Here is a 25729-nt window from a genome sequence, read left to right on the forward strand (position 1 = left end):
ACGGGAAGATTCTTCTAGCTGAATAAATTATTCATCTCGTGATAGTTTATGGTAATTTCTATATAATGGTAACATTAGAAACAACCATTTCAATCTTTCCATAGATAATACTATTCTTTTCTCTCTGGTAATATTCATCTGGAGCCGTGGCTGTGTCAGGCGTTTTCTATATTTAAGTAAAATTACAACAAATTCAGCTTCTCGGTAATTCATTATGTATTCAGGAGGAGACGAATATCCTGAGGGAAATGTAAGCATAATAATTTATCGCAACTATTTGAGACAAAGAAACACAAATTTGAGGTTAATAAGTCACCAATCCATCCATATGAACTATTATTTCAGCCCGGCTACGAGAACTATGGCGAATATGAGCCCCATACAGGCGATCCCCAATACGATTTGGAGCATGATCGCCAATATTACCAGATGCCCGAAGTCGTAAGTAGAATAATTTCATTATAAACCTGTCACTTGCGGCGAAAGAAAGCAATGTATACAAATTCAATATGTACCTACTAAACCATGCATTAATTCTATTTCGAATAGGTATAATAATATGCAATATTTTGAAGATATCCAAAGTACATACATGTACTTAGTTGTATTATCGTAACTCTATAATATTATATTAATATAAACCTAAAAAAAGACACTTCAAAATCTAAAGTTGGGCCCCACTGATATCCACTAAATATTTTTTAAGGACCTTTCTTGTTCTCGATTGCTTTGTTTTGCATTGCCTACTTAATAAATATTATAACTTTGTGTTTATTTCAGGTGAAAAAGTTCTTGGTGTATTTTCAAAATGCCATCCATGAGGGTAATTCATTTGAAATTTTGAATTTGTACGAAACCACATTCCCCAAGTTGACCGAACAGTATTTCGAGAAGACGCCGTGGCCCGAAGAAGACGAGGTCGCTGCACTTGTTGAGAATGATCAGGTTTGGAATCAATGTCTTATCTTGTGCGATGTACCTATCTACTATTTTCTTACCACACCCATTTTTCTAACACATACATTCGGCTCGACATCCTCATGATGCAAACTTGGAAACAAAATTCTTCCCGCCTACACACACAGATGCCATTTATATTGAGATATTTCTCAACCTTGCGTACATACCACAAAAGTGTGAAGTTCATTAGTTTTAACAGAAAATATAACGTAGTTAGACCGACGCCGAGCGAGAGAAAATGATGCAACAGGCTTCATGTAAGAGCAGTCGGGTATAATAACGGTCACAATAATTAAATTTACCCTATGCAATTTCAAGCTTTAGTTGTTTTTTTATACCATTGTTATTTTTGTGTTCTGTCCGATCTGAGAGACAGGGGTGTCAGTCACTTGAACTACAGCTTTTAAAGCAACTCACAGGCATCAACTTAATGACATACTCATAATCAAAGAGTTGCAGTCACGTGTTGTCAGTCTGTGTTTCAAAGCAGGTTATTTATAGGTACCCTGTGTTTTTATATATTCGCGTCTGCAGCAGTACTGACGATTTATGGATATACAGTCGAACTTGGTTATTACGAGGAAGATGGGACCGACTGAATTTGCTCGTTATAAGCGGTACTCGGTATATCAGAGAATAGGTATTTTTAAATGAGCCGTCACATAACACAAAAAGTTGCAATTCAAACAAAAATACACAGAATTTTTCCCCGAAACAAACATGGCATTCATAAACTACAAAAGAAGTTGTTTATAGTAATGAACGCTGGTAGGTACCTACTGACTTCAAAAGCCTTGGATTTTTTACATGGAATTTCAACCATATGCGTGGATACTTTTTCAATATTGTCGGCGAAAACACCAATTAGATAGGTACTTAACTAGTGTCATAAATGTAATCCGATCTCGGCGGCATCCTATAGTAGGATTTTATTGCTTAGGGTCGAAATGTTTTTAAACGATCGACACATTAACAGGTTTAAGAAAAATTTTGATGATATTTTAGCTCGGTATACCCGATAAGCAGCTCGTTATAAAAGTGAATAGTATGGAGAAAATCATAAACTAAAATGTCAACGAATGTTTCCTCGTTACATCTGAGATCTCGCTATAACCGAGTTCGACTATATTTACAGTGGAGTCTCAATTTTTTTTATTGCATCTCAACAAATCGTTTTCCAGCAAGTATCATTTATGTCGTTAAGTCCGGATTCTTTTACATCACATACTAAAAAAGCATCGAATTAATTATTCCTCTATGTATCATTTTCCGATACTAGTCTTTCAGAATCTAATTTGTGATATTTTTACTCAGATGACCATTTTTTAAACAAAACAATACCCAAGCTTTCGCCTTGGACCGTGTAGTTGTCCTTTTAACGTGAACCATTCAAATCGTGAATATGTCAAGCATATTTCAATGAATAGCAACTAAGGTTTTTTCCGTATTTGTTTTTGTCCTGCAGTCATCCTTTGATTTACTTGAGAAGCTAATGTATTTACATACTTGATTGTCTGAACTGATTATGGCATCTTCCAATATGGTGTGGCTCTATGATAATTTTAATACAACCATTCGTATTTTTAGGTGTTCATGATTCTCTACAAAGAGCTGTACTACCGTCATATTTACGCTCGTATTCCCGGTGGCCCGACATTCGAACAGCGTTTCGAGTCTTTCTACAGCTACTGCGAATTGTTCAACTACATTTTGTCGGCGCAGAAACCGGTGCTGCTCGAGTTACCCGACCAGTGGCTTTGGGAATTGGTTGACGAATTTGTCTACCAATTCCAATCCTTCGCTCACTACAGGTAATTTGCAAATTTTTCTGACGAATTATACCTACTAATAAACATAATATGTCTTACATATTTACAGTTTTCCATCGCTACTCGCAGGAGTCTGAAGAAAAGCTGCAAATATAATAAATAGTGAATACATATCAAAGTTCAGCCTCTATATAAAATCGGGGTTATTTTAAAAATTATGAAAAAAGTTACGAGGAAGACTATAGTTTTGATATTGATTTTCCATAGATTAAATTCTATGAATTATTATTATTTTATTTGACGTGTTTACTATATTGACCAATTTTTATTTTAGGGCTCGTTTAACCAAGAAAACCCCCGATGAGATTGAAACTCTGAACAATGAGAACAAAGTGTGGAACGTGTTGTGCGTTCTCAATGTTTTGCATTCGCTTGTGGATAAGTCAAACATTAAAATGCAGCTTGAGGTAATCATTGTCACTATTTGCCTAATAATCTAAAAAATACTACATAATAATATGTATTGTACCTTCAAAACCAGAGTCGAAACCTGTACATGGAATGGACCATCAGGCGACTGAAGGCTTTCAAGTTGTACCATTATAAATTCTTGTGGATCTAAGGTGGATCATATTACCAATGAGGATGTTTAAGATGAAACAAAATACCTTACATATACTGTCAACCACAGAAAGACTGTATACTTCAGCCATATTTTCCGCAAAGCAAAGTATAAATTACTCAAGCTTATAATTTGCAGGGCAAGGTAGAGAGCGACAGAAGGGGATTCTCTGGAATACGCAACTTCCATAAATGCTTTACTTTCACTTACTTACACCTTTGTATTACAATTATTACCCTGGCCACCATTTATTGCCACCCCCCTCCATTTCACGTATTTATATATCTATGTCCCTGCCTCTCACTAACATCCTTTCACACCACATACATGCAGCACTCTAACGTGTCAGCTACAATTAAATCAACAAGTCAACTAAATTAAGACTCTACACACAGTGCAGTTATAACTTTTGGTTGGAATTTGGATAAATACCACATACAGTATCACAACTAAACAGTTGACTTCTTTTCAGGTTTACGCGTCAGGTGGTGATCCAGATTCCGTAGCGGGAGAATTCGGACGCCATTCCTTATACAAAATGCTCGGATATTACTCCCTCGTCGGTTTACTCCGACTGCACTCTCTTCTGGGAGATTATTATCAAGCCATTAAGGTGTGTGTATATTTTTTTTTTATTCACTGAAGTATTCCAGTGAACAATTTATGTATTAGCTATTATATTGTAACACATAATGTTGCCCATATCAAATGTATGAATTTTGAATAATATTTTTTCAAGATCTGACTGATGGGATGAAGATTTTTTTGTCCACTCGGCTTTTGAAAATTAATATACCAAATGTAAAATTTTACTTCACAACCAAAATATAAAACTAAAGACATCACTTCTTAGCATATGAGTCATCATTTCGAAATTCTGAAATCAATAATTTTGTTGTAAAACATATTTATGGTTCAACTTTAAATGATTGTTTTCTTTTCCATCGTATTGTATTGTCAAATTAGAATAATATGCCCATTTTTATAAGACATAATTCATAATTATATATCAGGATCCATTTATACCTACCTTTTTAATTTTGGTTTCTGTCAATAAGTTCTGGAAATATTATGAAGAAGATATTATATCGTGTGGAATTGCAAATTGAATATGCATCTACATATTTTTGTTAGATTTTGACCATATTGGAAAAGACACCACATACTACTGTCCAACAAGAAGATCTAGGCAATAACCGGAAGTTGCTGAAGTCAAAGTGCGATTAACTAAATAGGAGGGGTTTGTTACTTCACAGTTTTAATACGTGGACAACTCGTAGATTACCGGAAGTCGTTGCAGCCGAAGTACGGTTAAAAACAGGAGGGGCTTAGTTCACAGTTTTAACACGTTGACAAGAAGATCTTGTTCGACAGTATGTACATACATTAATAAAAAATTCAAAAAACGAGTGTTTCTAGGATTGTTAAGGGTGTAGACAGAAAAAAATGAATATTTAAGATACATGACCATGTGCTAAATATAAATGATATTAAACTAATTTCGACTTTTTCATTTTAGGTTTTGGAAAACATTGAATTGCACAAAAAGTCACAATATTCGCACGTGCCCGCGTGTCAAATATCCACATCGTACTATGTGGGATTCGCGTACACGATGATGCGGCGTTACTCGGACGCCATCCGCACGGTCAGCTCGGCCCTCCTCTACGTGCAGCGGACTAGCAAGCTGTTCTCGGTGCGCTCCTACCAGAACGACCAGATCAACAAACAGACGGACCAGATGTACCACTTGCTGGCCATCTGTCTCGTCCTGCATCCGCAGTGTGTCGACGAGTCGATCCAACAGGTAAATTCTGCTCATTAATAACTATTATACTAGTGACCGTCTAGACTTACAGAGAGAGTAAGAAATAAAATAGTTCATAGTAATTTAATCATATTATGTACATAAAAAATACCCACAGAAAACAGTTACATGTAACTGGACAATTAATAATACTCACTCTATTTCTATTCTTGCTCTAAGATTGTGATAAATATTTTGTAAAATAGTTTGTAATAAATTCGGGGTGTTTCACTAACAATCGTCTCCGTCTCGGCAGGTTCTGAGGGAGAAAAATTACCACGAAAAGATGTACAAGATGCAGTATGGCGATCTGACAGAATTCGAGAGCTGCTTCACATTCGCCTGCCCTAAATTCCTGTCTCCCTGCCCGCCAGAGCCCGATGCGCCCATCGATGATTATGGAAAAGACGCTGCCAAGCACCAGACACAAGTTTTCATGGATGAGGTGAGCTGTTTCATCTGTTTAATCTTGTCAAAATTATTTTTGTTTTAATGAACCTAGGTGAGTGCACACAATCGAAAATCTAAATGTTTTTGGTGCACAAGAAACTATTTCAGTATTTTGTTTGAGTATTGACTGACTCCGTGCCACTAAAACATGTTAGGCCATGTTTAAATTCTACCGGTCTAAGTATGTGATAATATTGTCAATGTAAATGTATTCAGAAGTGCCAACTTTTGTAAATACATATTTTACCGCATATTTTTAGGACGTGACAAGACGCGTTTGGTTGGTGTACAGAATTTATAGTTATTGGCTTATCAAAACCGCGAAAGAGTTATATTTGAATTATGTAAAAGTAAATCTGCGTTGTTTTTGTCTCCTGAATAATTTCATAAATAGTTTATTTGTTTTACATATTCAACTTTCACTGATGACTATTGAAGTTTTCCTGCAATGTTGGCCACAAAAATCTTCAATTGTGTAAAAAGAATTCTTGCAGGAAAATAGTGTCTGGTACGACTAACACAAAACCTGGGGAACTAAAAATCCCTCTCATTCACCTACTGCTTTATGAATTATAAGTTTCCCTGTATCAAAATGAGTGTTTTTATTTTATTAGTACTAATTGCATGCTGTATTGGTTCCCAGGTAAGGCAGCAAAAGATGCTCCCGACAATCCGGTCATACCTGAAGCTGTACACCACACTACCCTTGTCAAAGTTGGCCACGTTCATGTCGAGCGGCCAGCGAGGAGACAAGTGGGATCTAGAGAAAGAGATGGCACAACTCAGTATCCACCTGCTCTGCTTCAAGCACAAGATGAAGAATGTCGTCTGGTCCAAGGGGGCCAGTGGCCTTGATGGCAAATTCCAATCTGGATCTGAGGTATGTATCTATTAACTTCTAACTATTTTATCTTTATGTCTATTCCACCACCAATATTTTGGGTGAATGTAGGATACAGAAACTTTTCTAATTACATACAAACAGATTTAAGTTACAACATTCTAATCATGTCAAAAATATCTCTACTTCGAGACGGTTATGCTTTGATTAAAACTGTTCTAAAACCCCCCTGAGTGTAATGGAGAACCATCCGATATACGTCTAACTTACGATACCGAAATCGGCAACCTAGAAAAACATTTATAGATATTATTCTTATTAGAATGCCTTAGTAGAAATGAAAAAGAACAAACATACAACGTATTAGATATTTTTTATCTTTTCTAGCTTCTCAATATAGTACTGCATTATACTCTTACGGCTCGTCTTACGTGAGCGATGTCGGCAAAGCGATGAGCGGCGCGTGCAACTCAAACGTACAACCAAAAAAAGACTGTTTACGAACATTTTCACACACGGTTATACGTTTGAGTTACGCGTGCTGCTCAACGCTTTGCGCGACTTCGCCCACGTAAAAAGCCCCGTTAGTGCTTGGCCTTAGTGAATGCGCGGTCAGCTGGGGCGTGTGAAACTCGAAACGTATAACCATGTGTGAAATGCTCAAAAAAGACACTGTCTACGAACATTTCACACACGGTTATACGTTTGCATTGCGCACACCGCCCGCGGAACCACTGTCCAGCTCTCACATCTAAACTCACCTCGTCTGCCGCACAGCCATAAATCAAACCTTCCAAGAATGTCGATCCGGTGTTGCGTATGAGTCCGCGCACATCTACCTAGCGAGTCACATGTAACCTTCGAAACGTATATATATATGGATGCGGCGAGCCGGTATAGGAATGACCAATTTGTAGGTGTCTGTATGCGTTCTGGCGTCTTCGACTCACAGCCCGAGAAGCATGCAACTCGTCGATTGCGTCAATAATCTTTTTTTCAAACTAAAAAGTCGCATTTAACCAATTTGCAGAGCTCCATTTGGCACATGTTTTGTAAATAACGATGACGTCACACGACGTATTCGACACGTTGCAGGCGAGACGAGTTTTGATGTGAGAGCCGGGTTAGACCACACCCAGATGACACCCACATAAATCGCAAGTCAGGTCCAACATCCCTGCAATGAACACATGGTTGCGATTTATCGCAACATCTAGTGGTTGTCGTCTATATGTGGCTTTACACCTATTATATACTATTAGACAATTTTTAAAACTATAAACACAAAGATTTCAGGATGATTTTAGTATGGTTGAATTGGACGCATAAAGGAATTAATATTCTTGTGCTGGCAGCGCTTAATACATACATACATTGCTTACTTATATACATATGTATTGCAATTTTCATCGTCTAAATTGTAATAGTTCACTTTTATAAAAAAAACTTTGTTTCGACTTGTAACACTGAGATAAGCCAGGCATTTTTAATTCTGTATGCCCTTGGCAAAGAAACATCAGAACACGAGTGAACCTGCAAATCCTGCAGCTAATTTAATCATTAGGCATATTCTAGTGATACTGCTTAACAATTATGGTGGGACAAATCCGATTTCTTTATGTTTGGAGGAAGTAGGCAGTGATGCTTTTATTGGCTACGTTGCTATCGCTGACATTGTTTAAATTACACCTGTTGTATTGACTTCTCCCTCACTCTTATTTCTTTGCTGAAACTATCGATTATAATGTATTTATATCAGCTTCACTTGTGTATATAAAGGCTCAAGAAACCGACAATCAAATCTTGATGTGCGGCGGCTTGGGAGAACTAATGATTTGCTGGACACTGGCAATAGGTGTTTTTAAGGTTTACTGTTTTGCCACGAGTTGATATTATTTCTGTGTAGAATCCACTGGTAAACTAAAATTATTAATAATGATTCATTGATTTTGTTTCAGCTCGACTTCTATATTGACAATGATATGATTCATATTGCCGATACCAAAGTATCTCACCGGTTTGGAGACTTCTTCATCAGGAAGATAATGAAGTTTGAAGACGTCAACAGAAAACTACACCATCTGAAGATTTAAATGCTTGCATCGGTTAAATCAGTGCCTCTCAACCTTTGCACTGAGTCCTTCATTTTTATGGCGCATTTTACATTAATTTGATGTATTAATAAACTTCATGCGAGTTGTCTTTCATCGGATTTTCGTATTTCCTAAAATATTAAAACTGTTTATGCAAAAATGTCGCGTGACATGCCATGGTGTGTCATCACTGACATTGGTTGAGAAGCGCTGTTTTAAGGGACAGTTATTTTTGTATTCTTTTATCTTAAATGACAGTTAATTATTTAATAATTTTTGGAGGGTGGTTTTTAAATTTAAATAAGTAAATGCTTTGTATTAAAAAATCTGTATTTATGTAAAGATTTCGAAATAAATAACAAAAGTCTTGTGAACACTGTCTACGTATATATTTATGGTTTTACATATTTTAACATTTACATCTTACATTTTTGTTTTCCTCCCAAAAAGGTAAGTACATAGTAAATTACTGTCTACGCTCATAAGCGGAGGAATAGTTAGCTATTTGCCCAACTCGTCAGGTCCTTGCACGGATTACACATTGAAAAACAATACATAACATGCCTTTTTTTACCAGTTGCGGATTCGAACCTGACCCACAGCTTCATATTTAAACAAAGGCCACTCTACCAACTAGGCCAACGTGGGTGTAAATATGTACATGTTTCAAAATCATTTATATTGGTATGTAACAACACTATCTCTTGTGCATCAAAATTTAATTACAAACAAAACTATAGTTGACACAATAAATGAATTATAATTACTGCCAGCTCAGTGACGCTGCATCATGGGAAACAGCGCGACCTTCGATGAAGAGTGACAGGATGAAGTGAGTAGTGAGTCTAATGCAAAACTTTCACTCTTAAAACATAGTTTTAAGTATCACCAATTTACTTCATTCCTATACTGTTTTAAGCTTTTACAACATATTTTGGTATGCGGCGAATTTCTCTTTTATAAAACCTGACGGGCTTAGGTATAACTGTGGGCCTTTGGAATGTCTCCGGTTGGTTGGATTTGAACTGCGACCAGGGATGTTCTTCCTCCGGCTTTTCTGTTTTCGTCAACTTTTTGAATTCCTTCTTAAATTTCTTGAAGTATACCTCAAAGCTCGGAGGTGGGGGATTTCCATTCACCATTTGCTAAATTGAAAAGTATTTATTAATTTAATATTTTAAAATTATAATAAATTCACAATAAATCTGATTTAAATAGAATATTTGGAACTAATTATTAATTCAATAGAACTGTTTCATTATTATATTGAAGGAATACGTCATTCAGCCCCCTTGTTATATTTATGTACAATATACATTAACATTAGACTAGTACAGTAAATCTTTCTTTTGGAGCTTCACAGGAAGTGCAACTTTTATCTTAGAATGTGTATTCGGAGAAACAATAGAATAACAATAACATTAAAATATTCTTCAAATTACCTCTCCTCTGAGAATTGCTTTGCATTTAATATAGAAGTTTTCTAGGTGAGAAAAATAGACTTCGTTGACGTCGACCTGTTCAGTTTTTGTGTAGTTCATTATGAACAAGACATATTCAATATCATTGTTAGCTGTTCCGTGTCTCAGCAAAGTTCCAAGTATTTCCGAATTGAGCCTGAAATTATGAAAAACATTAAGAAAATAAGTAATATTGAATATAAATTTAATGCAGAAAATAAACGTTGATTTAATTAAGTTTTACCTGAGTCTGGCTGTAGTCATTTCATTTAATAATTCGATGGCATCATTTTTAGTCACACAATATAAAGCCATCAATCCATAGGTCAATATGTCAGGGGCTACGATGGTTTTTGACTTCCAGTACGTCTGTTTCACTTGATACTTATTCTCATCTTCTATAAGTTTCCTGACTTCCTATAAAATTATATTATAAACATATTAACAGGTTATTTTACTTACGCTATAGTACTTATATGTGTTAATTTCGGTATTCATCTATTTTTAAGGAAGCTCTTATTTAAATCTGATTTCAATAATTTTCGATATTTCTGTCATGGTTTGGTATTTCGAAGTCATTCCAAAAGATGTCTCTGTGTGTTCAATATAACATTGATCTCAACTTTACTAGTAAGGTGATTGTAACAAAATACTACTGATGGTAAACTTGTATAACATATACAGAAACGTAATATTACAGATAAAATAGTTACTATTATTCCGATATAAAGCTACACAGTGGAGGGTACTTAACCAATTATTTTTTTTTCATGGAATGGTCATTCATTCATGTAGCATCATTACTTTGGATCGAACAAATTGAAAAAACTACATGTGAATTTGCCAGATCTGATGTAGAATTCGAACTCGTGATCTGCAGTTTTAGATAATATGTAAGCTCTGTTACCACTTTAGTGACTAGGCGCTAAATTTATAAGTGACCAGTTTAATGTTGAAAATAAAATTGTCAATCGTCCGCCCATATAAGGATATCTATGTATCAGAAAAGGTTTAATATATTTTTTGGTCGTGTGAGAGGCAGATCAAGATAGTAGTTAGCTATGAGCATAGACATTTACCGGATTAATTACCATTGATACCATTAATTATATCATCGGGCAATTTCACACACCTAGAGATTTCTGTTACTAACCAGTGGTGTGTGATAATGTAAAGTGTTGGTTACATCCATTTGGAATAACAAAGGCATTCAAAAATTCTTACAAACAGTATCGAATCTATATTTTGTACATGAGACAGATAAGTTTAATTAAACCAAAGAATTTTGACTAGTTTGAAGGAGTCATATACATTTCGTATTAGGAATTTAGAAGGCATATGTGTAATAAAGATTTTCATGTGTGCTTGTATTGGTTAGTTCATTATTTTCTTTCTCTTTAGCTAGCCCCAAAAACAAAAGGGCGACTCACATTCTGGTTTGAAGTCTATTGGTTTGTTTACATTTATTCAACTTAAAAATAATGATTCAACATATTGCTTTTGGCTGCCTACATAAAATTGACAAGGGAGTATTTTCCCCTTGTGTTTGCTTTGATAGGACAACATACGAGATGTGTGAAATGTCAAATTTAATTATACACTATCCAATTCTCAGAATTTAAGTTCTCAGGGCTTATTTCGACAATATCTGTACCTAGAATCTAATTGGGTAAATCTATAATTTTATCATAATGGAATGTCATACTGGAATTAGTGTGAAGTTCTCTTCAAATGAACCTACATTGCAAAGTCACTTGTAGCTAACTTAAATTGTAGTTCAGAAGTCCTTTTTTGCTTAAATTTCATTCATTCAGGCTCCATTACCATAAAAGAACTTTTTTTTCAACATTTTTGGTTTAAACAAAATATTATACCAAACAATTCAAATTTAAAATGTTCATAAATACATAAAATCAATATTTACTTTTGCAGAATCATAATCAAGTCGATAACAACGTCTTTTTATTAACATGTTGTAGAAACCAATATCTACATTAGTCTTGAGGAATTTCTTAATCATTAATAATTTATTCTCGGCTTCGGTTGTATTAGGAGCGACTATCAATAATTGTGTAAGAGTCTTTAAATCCGGCTGCACACCCCACCCATCCATTTCCTTCAGAAAACCGAGGTACCCACCGACCATTGACATTCTATCGTCTACCGTTTTTATCGTCTGTAGGGATACCAAATCAGTTGTATTAGGAGTTTGTGAGAGAAGATTTATACACGGCGTTGCCATTTTACTCTCCGAGGTGGTTACAATCTCTGAAACGGCTTCATCGTTGACTGGCAAATTTGGTTGTGAAGAAATAGAATCATCCAGTAGATCGAGTGTCATATTATCGTTCGAACCGGCGGGTTCTGCCAGCTGTCGAATATTTTTTGTATCAATTGGAAGACACAGGGCTTTTAATGTATCATGATCAGCATTTGTTTCACCAAATTTACATTCTTTAATACATTTCAGCATTAAATTAAACGAGTATACATTGGGCTTCTCTTTCTTTGTAAGCATTGTTTTCCATACAGTCAGGGCGTACTGGAAACCACGATCTTTATTCGATATGCAAGCCTGCAATAGGAAGTTAAATGTGTGTACTCTGATTTTCATTTTTTTAGAAGCCATTTCATCGACGATGGCAAAGGCCGTTTCAATATCTCCGCATCGTCCAAATGCTTTAATCATAGAGTTATAATTAGTGAGGTTTGGTTCCTCTCCTTTCTCTGTCATGAGTAATCGGAGATTGTTAGCACGGCGTAATCCGTCTTCAGACCACGGACTATTAGCGCACGCATTGAAAAGTGAAGTATATGTAGCACCGGTAACTTTTAATCCCCTCTTTTTTAAGTCATTAAATAACTTAAAAGCCTTTTTAGTATATCCCACCTGGGCGCACCCATCAATTAATATATTGTAGATATAATTCTCTGGTTGAACACGGTCTTCTTTTATCATTCTTTCTTCCATAACATCTAAAGCTTCTTTGATTCTTTTGTGTTGAATATGATCCTTGATCATGTCTGCATACTTCTTAGTACTTAATTTCTGTTTATGCGATGGAATATTATGCAAAAATTCTTCCTCTTTTTTATCGTCCTCATCGTGTTCATACTTTTCGGTGAACTGCACTTTAGTATGTGAAAGCATACCAAAGCTATCTGGAGCTTCGGCATAAATGAGATTGTCAGAAATATCATCATCCGGTATAGAGTTCGCATCATCAATACACGGTGTAGATGCTTCAAACTGATCTACTGCATTTGACTCTGAAGAACCGAATAATTTTGGTGTGCTATGTGACAGTTGGCGAGATACGTGAGGCTTTGGATTATTGTAGGGATTTCTTTTATTGGAGCCGTTATATGATTTCTGATATTCTCTTGATGGTCGTAGACGATTGGAGAATCCATCTTCTTTCCTGAATTCATGGTTTTCACGTGGTTTAAAAAATCGTGTATTAGTTTCGGGATATGATATATCGTCAGTTTGTGATTTATCATAATATGAATTATGTCGTAAACGATTGGAGAAGTTATCGTCTTTTCGGAAGTCATGGTTTTTACGTGGTTTAAAATATTTTGTATTAGTTTCGGCGTTTGATTTATCATCAGTTTGTGATTTATCGTATGAATTATATCGCAGACGATTGGAGAAGCTATCTTCTTTTATGAATTCATGGTTTTTCCGTGTTTTATAATATGATTTATGGTCAGTTTTTGAATAATTGTTGTACCGTTCATGTATTTTAGGCGCGTCGTGTAACAAGCGCAATGCCAATTCATTACTAGATTGATATACACATAGACCAATATTATTATCGAATACATTAAACGACTTATAAATGCACTTTCTGGCAATCGCAGCACCCCTTATGTGCTGAGATATAAATATCAACATAGCCATAACTATTATTATTTTGCTAGGTTATAAAAATATAACCTAAAGTAGCATCCTATTAAAACTGTCAAATAATTGTTTTGAAATTTTGCATAGCCACATCAGTGTTGCCATCTTTTTCTATTCTGATTATAGTACAAAGGCATAAAAATTATAGTATTTCTGATAAATGTATAGTACGGGAACATTTTTCATCTTGAATCCTTTAAGATTATAGTATTTTGGTATATTTGGCGTAAAATTATAGTACGGTTGAAATCACTGAGCCACACACCTTCGTGGGAAAAGTGCTGCCAGAAATAACGTTTTTAATATACAAGCACTATGTAGCAAAGGCTGAATTCGGTCGTTAAAATCAAAGCTTCGAACGGTTATTATTTTTCGTTTTGGTTTTCGTTCCGGTTCAAGTAAAAATATGGGCTCGGTTCTAGTTTTCGTTCCCAAAAAATATTCCGGTTTTCGGTTCGGCAACGACTGATTAATTTTTAAATGTTTTTATTTGTATTAAAAATATATTTTATAGGTACCATAATTTAGAACATTTTATGGTACTAGGTAGCATGATAACCCGGCGCCACGTTCCAAAATGAAAGGAGTTTTACCTACCATTAAAACTCTTACTTGTTGACTCTAAAGTCCCTTAAGTCCCTTAAGATGTTGATCGTATTTTTTGCCTTGTGTTCTTCTGTGCTGGCCCTTTTTACCCCCTTTTCTTCTTGATTATTTATCTCTCTGGTTGCTCATCTTGTTTAGCAGGCTGGCAGGACTGTGCTTCCGTTGCTGGCATCGTTTTTGTCTCTGCTATTCATTTTGATGTCTCAAGGAAGAAGGAAACCAGGTGTTCTCTGGACTTCAGAGTCAACAAGAATAATAAGAGTTTTAATGGTAGGTAAAACTCCTTTCATTATTCGCTATTGACTCTGAAGTCCCTTGAGATATCTGTTTGTTATCACCTGGTAAAGCAAGATAGGATGGATGAAACTTAACATGGGAATTAGGTATAATATATTCCTTGCTTTTAGACTCAGTGCACCGGGCTGAACGAAGAGGTCAATATATTTCGTTCCCCCGCTGTAGAAGTCTGTGTGTCTATCGGTATCTGGTAAAATGTTTTAAAGGTAGCCTCCTGGCGCCAATTACCTCTCTGCAGGATGTCATCTATGGGGTAAATCTCTAACCAATTTAGGGAGGCGACTGCTGATCGAGTAGGTACTGCCTGGTGATCCCTATACCCCTGCATCAGCGAGTACTGACTTCATCCAATTTCCGATGACTGCTCGAGTCGCAGGTTTTGGGGGGCCTCTTGACGAGATAAATAATGCCGGAATGTTACCACCTTCTTCTCTTCTCTCATTGGAAACGCAGATAAGTTTTCGTAGCCAAAATATTGGATCGATGTTTTGGCAACTGGAAGTGTTTAATTTCCATCCAGATTGGTGGTGCCTTGATGTGTCCGTCTTGGAACCAAACACTGGCCATAGAATTATATGGTCGCCATTATCGACTAGGCCATTATCCGCTACACTGAGAAGGGTAAGGTCATGAACCCGTCGTCCCGATGCGAGTAATAATAATATAGCTGTTCTGCGTGAACTTCTGTGCAAGAATAGTGTTATATTAAAGACCTTCCTTAAGTGACGCAGGTATCTAGCCACTTCAACCGGTTCAGAGGTATTATAGTTTATCGAGTTGGCCAGGCACCATGTCTTCCATTTGTCCCATGCAGGTTAATAGGTCTTCAAAGTTGATGGTCGCTAGCCGGAAATGAGAAGTCCTCTACCGACCAACTAGAAACTAACTCTGCCCACCTGAAATTGTCCATAACTGGAGTGATAGGTCCCGGCCCTGTGGAAGTGGATGGTTTGTCACCGTGTCCACTAGAAATTACTCTAAGTGCTCGGGATCGGGTATTCCACCATGGGGCCACTTAACTAGTAAATATTTTCCCCTTGCCGTGTTCAGGTGTGCCAATACCTGTGAAATTAGATTCGGTGGTGGCAATATCCAGGCTAGTTTGAAGTCCGACTGTCGACTGAATGCATCGTGGAACAGTGCAAGGGCATCGTTCGGGTTTTGTGAGACATACGTTGTGACAACATGGGCTGTGTTGGACGCGAACAGGTCTACGTTTGGGAGTCCCCATCTTTGAAATGTGGGAGTTGTAGCCGCCATAACTAGGTGTCATTCTGGGATAATTTTGCTGCGTGAGAGATGGTCTGCCACGCAGTTGTATTTGCCTGGAAGGTATTGTGCAGTCAGTGATATACTGGCCTGGTTGGTGATTTCCAGAATCTGTCGGCAAAGACTTAGCAGGGTTACGGACTTTGTGCCCCCTTCGTTGTTGATGTAAGCCACCACTGTTTTGTTGTCGGTTTGTAGGAGTAATTCTGATCCCCTGAGCATTTGATCCCGGAGTTGTGGATTGGCTTTGTGTCCATGTACCTGATAGGTGGTACTCGTCTAACTGCGATCTCCAGCCTGAATAGGCTGCGTCTGTGGTGAGGAATTGATTGTAGGTTTCCCTGTGAATCTTTCCTGAGGAGCTCACCGCTCGAATCCACCACATGATGTCCTCTCGAGCTTCGGTGAAATCGATATTGTTCGGTGAGGGTGGCTCCTTGATAATTGAGCGCTCGTACGTTGTAGACGTCGGCAATGCAACCTCCCATGTGGAGTGACGAAGGTTGCAAAGTTGAGTCACCCGAGGAGGCGTTGGGCCTGCCTGAGCGACCAACTGCATTTTTGGATCTGCAATTGTAGGTGGTGACGAAGTGATGTGCACTTCTCTGTTGATAGATATTTCCGATTGTTGTGAGTATCCCACGTGATACCCAAGAACTCCCGTTGTTGGCTCGGGATTAGACAATATTTTTTCTTGTTGATTATTCAGCCTAGTGCCTGCATGAAATCTATCATATAAGTCAGTTGCGACAGAAGAATTTCTCTGAACTGATTTGCCATCAGAAAGTCGTCTAAGTAAGTGACGATTCTCATACCTTTTCCCCGGAGGTATTCGGCCACCCAGTTTGTTAATGGGGCAAACAGTCTTGGTGCTGCCGACAGTCCGAACGGCAGGCACGTGAATTGCAGGAGTTCTCCTTGGTAAACTAGCCGAAGGAATCGGTGATGTTCTATAGCTATAGGTACATGTAGGTACGCTTGGCTTAGGTCTATTTTTACTAACCAGTCTTCCCTTTGCAGGAATTTTAGGACCTTGAAATGGTGGAACAGGTTGAATGGCCTTGGTCGTAGGAAACCGATTAGGCGTTTTAGGTTGAAGACGGGTCGTTGACTGCCGTCTTGCTTCCTTACTAGAAACTAGGTTGAGAGGAAGCTCGGAGATGGCTCATCCGATTCCAATATTCCCGATTTCTTCAGTTCCGCGATTTGTGAAGTGACTCCGGCGATTGTCACGTTTGGAAATCTTTCTGAAATTGTACGGAAGGTATTATTAGAGGGGGTTTCTTTATAAACGGAATACAGGTTCCCGTTATTATTTTTAATAATGATGGTGGTGCACCCTTGGCCTGCCAGATTTCCTGGAAATGCTGGAGGCGTCCTCATGTGAACGTGGTGAGTGAGACCTGGTCACCTGCGTCTAGGGTAAGTGCACCTCGCACCACCTCGTTTACCTCTGGGAAAACCTCGGTTGGATGGGCGTGGGCCTCTCGGCAAGCCACCCCTAACCTGGTCTGACATTCACCTCATGTATCCCTGCCTCCGAAAGGTGTCCTTGTGTCCACCTGACGAAGTGCTAGGTTGACTCTCCACCCTGCCCTGGTCAACCACTTCGGGGGTCTGATCGAAGATCTTCTTGCGCCCCCCACCTCTCTCTAGGAAAACCGCCAGTTTATCTTTGTTGAAGATGTGTTCAGCGCTAGGTGGGATCTTGGGAAGAGCCTCTCGTGTAAAGGTGTCTTTTATTACCGAGAGGATTTTTCTGCCGCCTCGTCTGAATAAACTCTGCCCGTTTTCCACAAAGGATTCGGGTGACGTCCTCAGACACTTTTTTGAGTGCTGACGAGTTCCTGAACTCCTTTACGACCGTCTCAAAAAGAACCGTACCAATGGTGTGGTCGCTGATAGAATCGACCACTCACTATAACGAGTCCCGAATGCATTGCTTTTGTGCGAGCATCGCATTTTGGAGGCCGGCGATCGTACGCTCCATTAGATGAATGGTATGCGATGAACGATCGTAGGGGCGTAATTCATCGTTGAGTCCCAACTCAACGAAGGACGGGGCCGCCAAATACTGTTTTTGGGTTTCAGCATAGCGAACCCCCGCCCAATTATATGTGTCAAAAAGTTGGAGCCTGGTAGGTTCCGCTAACCGAGCTTTGTGGCGTCGGAAAAGTAGGCTCCTGTACTATGACACTAAATAGAGGCAACGGAATCCTGTTTCCACTGGTTCGGGCCTTGCGGGCGGCCGTAAAAAACTTACCGGAAAGTCGATGCTTACCATCGGCTTCTGCGGAGTAGGTACCACTGGAGGCAGACCCTGTTGGGTCAACATTGAAAAGATCTGCGATACCTTATTGTCCAGCGACATTACTGACGCCCTCAGCTCACTCACGGCGTCCTCCATCAGTAAGTCCGACTCATTCGAGTCTGTTTCCATCGCCAGTCCTTCCGCGACGTTGCTGTCTTCATTACACTTCATTTTAATGCACAAATTCAAAATGTTACTTTACTTTCGTAAGACTCAATTTTTTCGCTTGCGAACAAAGGAAAAAATTAATCAACTATGAATAGCAGAGATAATTATGGCTGCACCGCACGACCATAGCCATATGTTTTTTTAAATGATGTATTATAAATTATGAGAATAGTGTCATGACAACAAAAATCGGAGGATATAAGTTCGCGTTAACGCGCGTGTTTTCACATGTGCCGAATCAAAAAAACCGATATTTTTTCCGGTTCGGTTCCAGTTTTCGTTCCGACACAAATAACGGTTTTCGGTTCAAAGCCCTGGGTAAAATACTGATACTGCATTTTTATTATAGTTGAGAAATTAACGAAATCACACTTTATAATTATTACAGATTATTTCGGTGATCAGATGGCATAACCTGATATGTGCACTTTTGTTAATTATGCAGGAGAGCTGTTTTAAATTTAGAGATTGTTTGAATCTTTCCGGCGAATATGTCTTTTGAAAATAATATAATGTAACGATGTATTCAAAATGAGTTTTAGATATAGAATAAGTATTTCAAAGTTTTGATTCTCCACGTTTGGTAGAAAAAAATATTTTCCAGATTTTCCAAGTTATCATGTTTTGCCATCTTATGTAATTTTAAAAATGTTACATAGGTATATATTGATACAGACATTGGCATCAAATATTTTCAGAGGGTTGCAAAAATATTTCCTAATGAGAATTTTCCGTTCCATGAAATAATATGAATTCAATATAAGGTATGTTCTTACAGGTAGATATACTAATAAAGAGCCCATACGCACTTACGGCAGGCCGCATTGCGGCTAGCCGCCTATCGTTTTTTGTATGCAAAGTGCCTACACCATACGCACTACATCTCGGCGGTTGTCATGCACGCGGCCCGCATGCGGTCTACCGCACCGCGGAGCGCTATGCACTATGCGGTTAGACGACGGCTGACCGCTTTTGTTAAAAACTTATTCCGATATAGATTTCGAGACGGAAAAATTTATACACGATGTAGAAAAGTATAGAAATGTAGAAATGTAGTAGACCTTGCATACATGGAATGTGCCGAATATTTAATTTAATTAATTAAAAAAAATATATTAAATTAGTAGGTACCCACTAATAAATGAGAAGAATTATAGTAAAGCAGTGGATCCTGGAATCCTTTGGATCCTTTGGAATGAACGCCCAAATATTTTATTTCTGAAATTAATATTAAATGAGTGTACTAACAAACAAGGAGGGGAATAAAACATTTAAATATCCCATATGTTTAATTTTATAACTATTCTCAGTTGATTCGCCCCTCCTTTAAGTGTCCGAGTTCCAAAACTGTTCAGACAATTATTTATAATTTGATCTATCTGGGTTCTCAAACATTCTGAACTAGCTAACAGAACTCCAAGATAAGTCACGTTCATTTTGAAACTGACTGCGGCTAGCCGCTAACGTAACCGCTGTCCCCGCGGTCAGCCGCATTGCGGATAACCGTGAATACAACCGTGACTCGCGGTTAGCCGCTGCAGCTAGCCATGATGCGGCCTGCCGCAAGTACGTATGGGCTCTAAAGAAGCGATTAAATCATTATATATTTTTATAAATTTTAATCCTTAACAATATCTTCTACGTCTACATTGCCCTAAAGTTCATTGCCATCAAAGCCATCTAATTTTTAACAACTTCAACTTATTATCTTCTTTATCTTATTTGCGATGAATTTGTGAATTTGTAAGTAGTTTGAAAAAGCAAAAAAAGTATTTTGGGACATTTTTATCACTTCAAACGGCTTCCGATCTCTGGCATTCTCTAATAATTGTTAAATTGTACACAAACAATAATCTTTTATACCTAGTACACAATATTTGTGGATAATAGCAGACATGGTATAACCTGTTGTAAACAACTATAACTAGTTGGTTTGATTTTCCTTAGCTGTAGTTTTATCTCCTGATTTACTGTAATAACCTTTATGTGCATCAATGAAATGTGTATTGTGTTGTTTGGAGATTTCATTCCTCGCCTCTTTGATATATATATATATATATATATAATGTTTACACGTAATGCATCGCCTTATTTATCTAAATAAGGTTCATTGAATTTGAAACCCATTTTGTTAAATTAATCATAATATGCAGTTTTCACACTTCTATTTTCAAACTTCATTGTTTTATATTCACCATAACATAATTTTAATATTTAAATGACTTGGTTAGCATAAATTTAAATAGGAACATCTTCACAGGAGTAATGGCTCTCGTGTTTTTGACGCTTTCTTATAAATGCCTCAATCTGGACTCGTTCATCAACCAATTTGTTTTTTTGTGGATGTCTTTCTCCTAAATCTTTTCCATGAAAGCCAGCTGGAGATGAATTTGTCAAAATGAATTATTGTTGTAGTATCTGTTAATTCAGCACCACTAACTGACGTTTGAGGATCAGATTCGACGGATTTTTATGGACAATTAATTCTAACACCTTATCTTCTCTTATAGATCTTATAGATCTCAACGAGAGGAGTCTGAATATAGTGATAACTCAATTTCGTCCAAAAGTCGAGTTATCAGGTTTTGTCACCTGAGACCTGATTTATTTCCCTATGCAGTCTATTAGTATTTTGTTGGCGGGAAAAAATATTATTCATGTGTCATAAAAAAATGAAACTATAGACAATCGGCGAACACTGAACTTGAAGCTTGAATAAATTTATGTCATTGGACATTAGTGTGGACGAATATTTGAAATAGATACATTATAATATTAAAAGTTTAATAAAAATGGAAGATCCCGAATTAGATCAAATTAGAAAACAGCGCATGTCACAACTTCAGTCGCAGTATGGGGTAAAAACTTATATTATTGGGAGAAAGATATATTTATCTGACTCATACTATAACCAAACAATACTATAGTGCTGATTTTAACGTTTTATAACATGAAATACATGATCACTTCGTTTGATGCAGCTTTAAAATATTATGTTTCAAACTAAAACATCATTGATTCATGTACAACTCTTTATTAAATGACGAAAGATCTATCATTAAAAGTCATGTTGGCAGGTGTTCACTGTTTACGTAGGTAGTGAACTGAAAAAAATATGCAATCATTAAAAAGATTACCACTAAATCTAAAATTTTCTTTGAGCCGCTAAATAGAAATATCATTACATCTCCTTTAATCTAGCCACATCCCAAGACGTATAATATATTATATACCTCAGATCCATTGCGACATGTACTTGGCGGACAATGAGTCAAGTAATTACAGATTTTGTACCCAAAGTATATCTTTTATAGCCAATTCACCCTTTGAATATATTTATAATAGAAACTAGAAATTTCTAAAACCAAGAAGTTGAAAGCTGGTGAAAAATCTTAAATTGGATTTATACGGTTCACTGGCTCTCTGCTACAGATTTTATGCCACTATCAGGTAAGTTGTTTGGAGTTCAGTAAATTGATAGGTAATTTATGTATTCTTGCAAATTTTCTTTCAAGGGCCAAGGAGAAGGAGGTCAGAACCCTAAAGCTCAAGAAGAACGCGCCAAAGCAATGGAAGAAACTAAGCATTCAATTCTATCTCAAGTCCTGAGTCAAGATGCCAGAGCACGGTGTAAGAAATTTTATATCTTTGTTTCAGAGATGAAAGTCCAAAAAAATTGACTTGTAAACAATAAATACCTAGTTATGTTTGCCAATAAATTTAACATTTGTTCGTAGGTTAGGTTAATAGGTTCCTATTAAATGCCGGCAGATTTTAGCATGGGCGGTACCTGGTGAGCTGCTAATTTCTATGAAAAAATATGAATCATATTTTACAATTTATATTGTTTCCACTAGCTAGGAGATCACAAGAAATCTTCAGGCTTGTATGAGACATGTTCTACCAACATTGTAACAATAATTTATTACTGATGTCTTTTTCTAACAAATTAAGTCCTCAGGTGCAAAATTGTTACTTAATTTCGGCGCAATTAATTACCGATGATCTTTTCGAACAAATTAATACCCCGAACACAGTTATCAGTTAAATTTGACGTGATTAGGTATGACATAGGTTACTTAAATGATTCAAATTTATTTATTTACATATTATTATAGTGAGAGCATGTTTGTCAGAATCCGGTGGATGCAGACTCACGTCCCGTTCTGTACCATTTTTTTTCCTAATGTACCCATTGTAGTAAGTCTTCGACTTACGTGATTAATTCACTCCGAAGATTTTCGTGTAAGTCGAATAAAACTTGAAATTATGCAATTTTTAAAATAATATGTATTAGTTTAAAGAATAGGTGAAGATAAAATGGACCTACATACATTTAAGAAAACAATCCTCCTCTAATCGTCATTTTCGCTAAACTCTTGATAAAACCCGTAGCTCCCTCTGTATTTCTGCACTGGCAGCCTCACCTGTTACTTTGATATTGTGTAGTTTATTACGGTCATTAACATTTTTGAAACTATCTGTAGCTTTCAGTGAATTTATGAGTATCAACACTATCATCATTTCACACCGTGAGTGTAAAACCAAGGCATCTGCAAATTTTTCAATTTCGAGATTAAATGCAAAACAACTGCAAAAGTCGTCAACTTGATAATGTAAAAGTGAAGTAACCGAAAGAACATGCAATATAATGTAGATATAAACCAAATATTATGTTTATATTTTTAGAAATTGTATTTGTCCTAACAAAACGAAGACTTCAAACCCTAATATATCCAAAATATGTATTTTGCAGATGCCATGGTTTTACACTCACGGTGCGATTTATACACTTCTTCAAAAAAAATCTAAAGTTTCTCCTGTATGAGCATAAGCCATGAGGTTATTGGAATTTGTTGTTGCTGCATACTATCTTCTATCCATATTACCAATATTTTTCCATTAATATTCTTCTTTTCTTGGTAATTATCGTAAATTGTATCGGTACTGATTTTTTTTTCATGATCCATGATTCGGACTTTATCGATTATAATAATTGTTCTAATCGTAGAATGACACAAAATACTTTTTTTTTTAATCGCGTAAGTACGAATTCACGTAAGTCGAGGACTTACTGTATGTATATTTCCAAGCTGTTGCAAATTACATGTATGTTCAATATGCAACAGCTTCAATGCTTCCTTTTTAAATTTCATGTATTTATTGAATAATAAAAAATTGTTTACTTAAACTGGTATGTAATTTTTGTTTCAGTGAACACAATTAAACTTGGAAAACCTGAAAAGGGAGAAATGGTTGAATCGATGATATTGCGAATGGCTCAGACTGGACAATTTAGAGGAAGAATCAATGAACAGGAACTGATTGGAATTCTAGAATCTGTAAACCAACAAATGCCCAAAAGCAATTCCACCGTTAAGTTTGATCGGAGGCGTGCTGCTCTCGATTCAGACGATGACGATTTGTAATATTTTGCGAGTCGAAGATTGTCACTGGTGTAATTGCAATAATATTAAAACAAAATGTATCCATTCATCACATTTTCTGCCATACCACACCACTTGCAATTTGCTAAACTGGATTATTCATGTCGCAGTATATTGTACGGCATGATATAAAAACATGATCGCAATCGAGCAACCTGTAAAGCATGCGACCGTGTTTTTTGCGACACCTCTAACTTTTTAAGTTGCATAGCACTGCTGTACGATCGACTATAATGTGGATGTACACTTCAGCAAAAAAATGAATAAAGCATCTTCAAATTGACTTATTTTTTCACATGCAACTGGTGAACCATATTATGTATTAAGGTATAATCGATTTTACTGTTCATGCAGTTTCTTCTCTGATTTTGACATAAATAATATGATTATGTAGTTGATATTACAGGCACCTAATATGTAGAATGGGTTATCTCTTAATTTTAAGTATTTTTTCAGTTTTCTGCAAAAGTAATTCTATCGTTTCCTCCTTTAAAAATAATATTGTATGTATAAGTTTCTTTTACTATGATTATTTTTGTAATATGTAATGTAGATATCACAATGAAGTGACGTGAACTACTATCATTGATATATATTTATATTATGATTTAATAAATCAATTATTAATATTGACTGATATGTTTAATTAATCCGTAATATGTAATATTTTTTTTTAACCGAGCCTACTAACAAAAAAGCAGTTTAAGCTTAATATCTCGTATCAAATATAATTAGATTATTATTTTCTGCACACAACTACTACATCTGTACATAATTTTGAAAGTCATCTTTTACAGATAAGTGATGTTTTTAAAACTGTGTTGTATTGATTAAAATAAAATATTTTTCACTGCTATTCTTGTTTCTTATCTTACCTACATTGGCAGAAATGTGGTTGCAAAGGGCTAAGGACCCACACATGGGGAAAGAACATTTCTGGAGAACTCTATCCGGCAGTCGATATCGAAATTAGTATAGTTGTATTCACTGGTTCGAAAACAATTTCGAATCAGTTGTAGAATCTTTGTTTTAAAATGAGTTACTTAAATGTGAACATAAGTATTTATGTCGATTATGACTCCTGACTAATTCGGTCATTGAAGTTTTGAAGTACAGAATCCGTCCATCCCTTCATCAAAATAAAATGTACCTATATCAAAAGAAAAGTGTTAAAGTATCAAATGATCTTTTGCTGAGCTTTTTTCTCAAAAAATCACACTGTTTATTGTATTGATACTTTTTTGACGTAGGGATGTTAAGTCACAAGTAACAAAATTCCTCACTTCCTTCACTTACCCTGCTTACTTGACATCTCGCAGTCCAGAATCACATTTGTCTTATGATCATTATGCAAAATGCATTAAAACTATTAGAATGGATATGGTAGCTGTTTAATAAGTCGTACACGAATGACAGTATATAAAATTTTGAATTACAGAAAATTAAGAATTACTGCTATAATAACTTCAATTTAACAGTGAAGTGAAATATGATTATGTTTGTAATCGTTTACTCCATTTTTTGTATTACACCAATATCATTATAATGTATGCAATAGTGTGGGAAACGGCATTTTGCAAAGAGCTCCGAGTATCCGATTGGGAAAAGCTTGAGCAAAACCAAATGCCGCATATTCAATACTTGCATTCTTATGGTGCTGCTTTACGGTCACGAGTCATATCACACCTTACAAAGGCTCAGAGAAACCGTATAGAATGG

General features: G+C 36.5%; 3 protein-coding genes across 3 annotated transcripts; 2 read left to right on the forward strand and 1 right to left on the reverse strand.

Annotated features, from left to right (window-relative positions):
• The first annotated feature begins 118 nt into the window (after nt 1-118).
• Nucleotides 119-8916, forward strand: eIF3l (eukaryotic translation initiation factor 3 subunit l). The gene is made up of 10 exons (XM_085959731.1): nt 119-250; nt 346-441; nt 781-945; nt 2548-2771; nt 3064-3196; nt 3824-3964; nt 4871-5158; nt 5415-5603; nt 6252-6488; nt 8408-8916. The coding sequence occupies exons 1-10, from the start codon at nt 215-217 to the stop codon at nt 8540-8542; spliced, it is 1644 nt and encodes a 547-aa protein (XP_085815857.1). The 5' UTR covers nt 119-214; the 3' UTR covers nt 8543-8916.
• LOC147063477 (pentatricopeptide repeat-containing protein 1, mitochondrial) lies at nt 8852-14027 on the reverse strand. The gene is made up of 4 exons (XM_085959730.1): nt 11927-14027; nt 10247-10419; nt 9985-10159; nt 8852-9687 (listed from the first exon to the last, which is right to left on the reverse strand). Exons 1-4 carry the CDS (start codon nt 13907-13909, stop codon nt 9457-9459), a joined length of 2562 nt encoding a protein of 853 aa, XP_085815856.1. The 5' UTR covers nt 13910-14027; the 3' UTR covers nt 8852-9456.
• Nucleotides 14028-21243: 7216 nt separating this feature from the next.
• Nucleotides 21244-24864, forward strand: PDCD-5 (programmed cell death 5). The gene is made up of 3 exons (XM_085959619.1): nt 21244-21421; nt 22079-22193; nt 23778-24864. The coding sequence occupies exons 1-3, from the start codon at nt 21356-21358 to the stop codon at nt 23990-23992; spliced, it is 396 nt and encodes a 131-aa protein (XP_085815745.1). The 5' UTR covers nt 21244-21355; the 3' UTR covers nt 23993-24864.
• The last annotated feature ends 865 nt before the right edge of the window (nt 24865-25729 follow it).

Source organism: Rhyacophila brunnea, unplaced genomic scaffold, assembly GCF_057557595.1.
Source record: "Rhyacophila brunnea isolate RB1 unplaced genomic scaffold, BYU_Rbru_1.0 scaffold_9, whole genome shotgun sequence".
NCBI lineage: Eukaryota > Metazoa > Arthropoda > Insecta > Trichoptera > Rhyacophilidae > Rhyacophila > Rhyacophila brunnea.

Bases quoted from the DNA above. Each gene is read 5' to 3' on its own strand.
- eIF3l (XM_085959731.1), top strand. From the start codon at position 215: ATGTATTCAGGAGGAGACGAATATCCTGAGGGAAAT. The intron at 2,772-3,063 runs GTAATTTGCAAA...TTTTTATTTTAG, and splicing joins CAATCCTTCGCTCACTACAG to GGCTCGTTTAACCAAGAAAA. The intron at 5,159-5,414 runs GTAAATTCTGCT...CCGTCTCGGCAG, and splicing joins TCGACGAGTCGATCCAACAG to GTTCTGAGGGAGAAAAATTA.
- LOC147063477 (XM_085959730.1), bottom strand. From the start codon at position 13,909: ATGGCTATGTTGATATTTATATCTCAGCACATAAGGGGTGCTGCGATT. The intron at 10,420-11,926 runs GTAAATATTGAT...ATAATTTTATAG, and splicing joins TTGATTATGATTCTGCAAAA to GAAGTCAGGAAACTTATAGA. The intron at 10,160-10,246 runs GTAAAACTTAAT...TCATAATTTCAG, and splicing joins ATGACTACAGCCAGACTCAG to GCTCAATTCGGAAATACTTG.
- PDCD-5 (XM_085959619.1), top strand. From the start codon at position 21,356: ATGGAAGATCCCGAATTAGATCAAATTAGAAAACAGCGCATGTCACAA. The intron at 21,422-22,078 runs GTAAAAACTTAT...TTTTCTTTCAAG, and splicing joins AACTTCAGTCGCAGTATGGG to GGCCAAGGAGAAGGAGGTCA. The intron at 22,194-23,777 runs GTAAGAAATTTT...TTTTTGTTTCAG, and splicing joins TCAAGATGCCAGAGCACGGT to TGAACACAATTAAACTTGGA.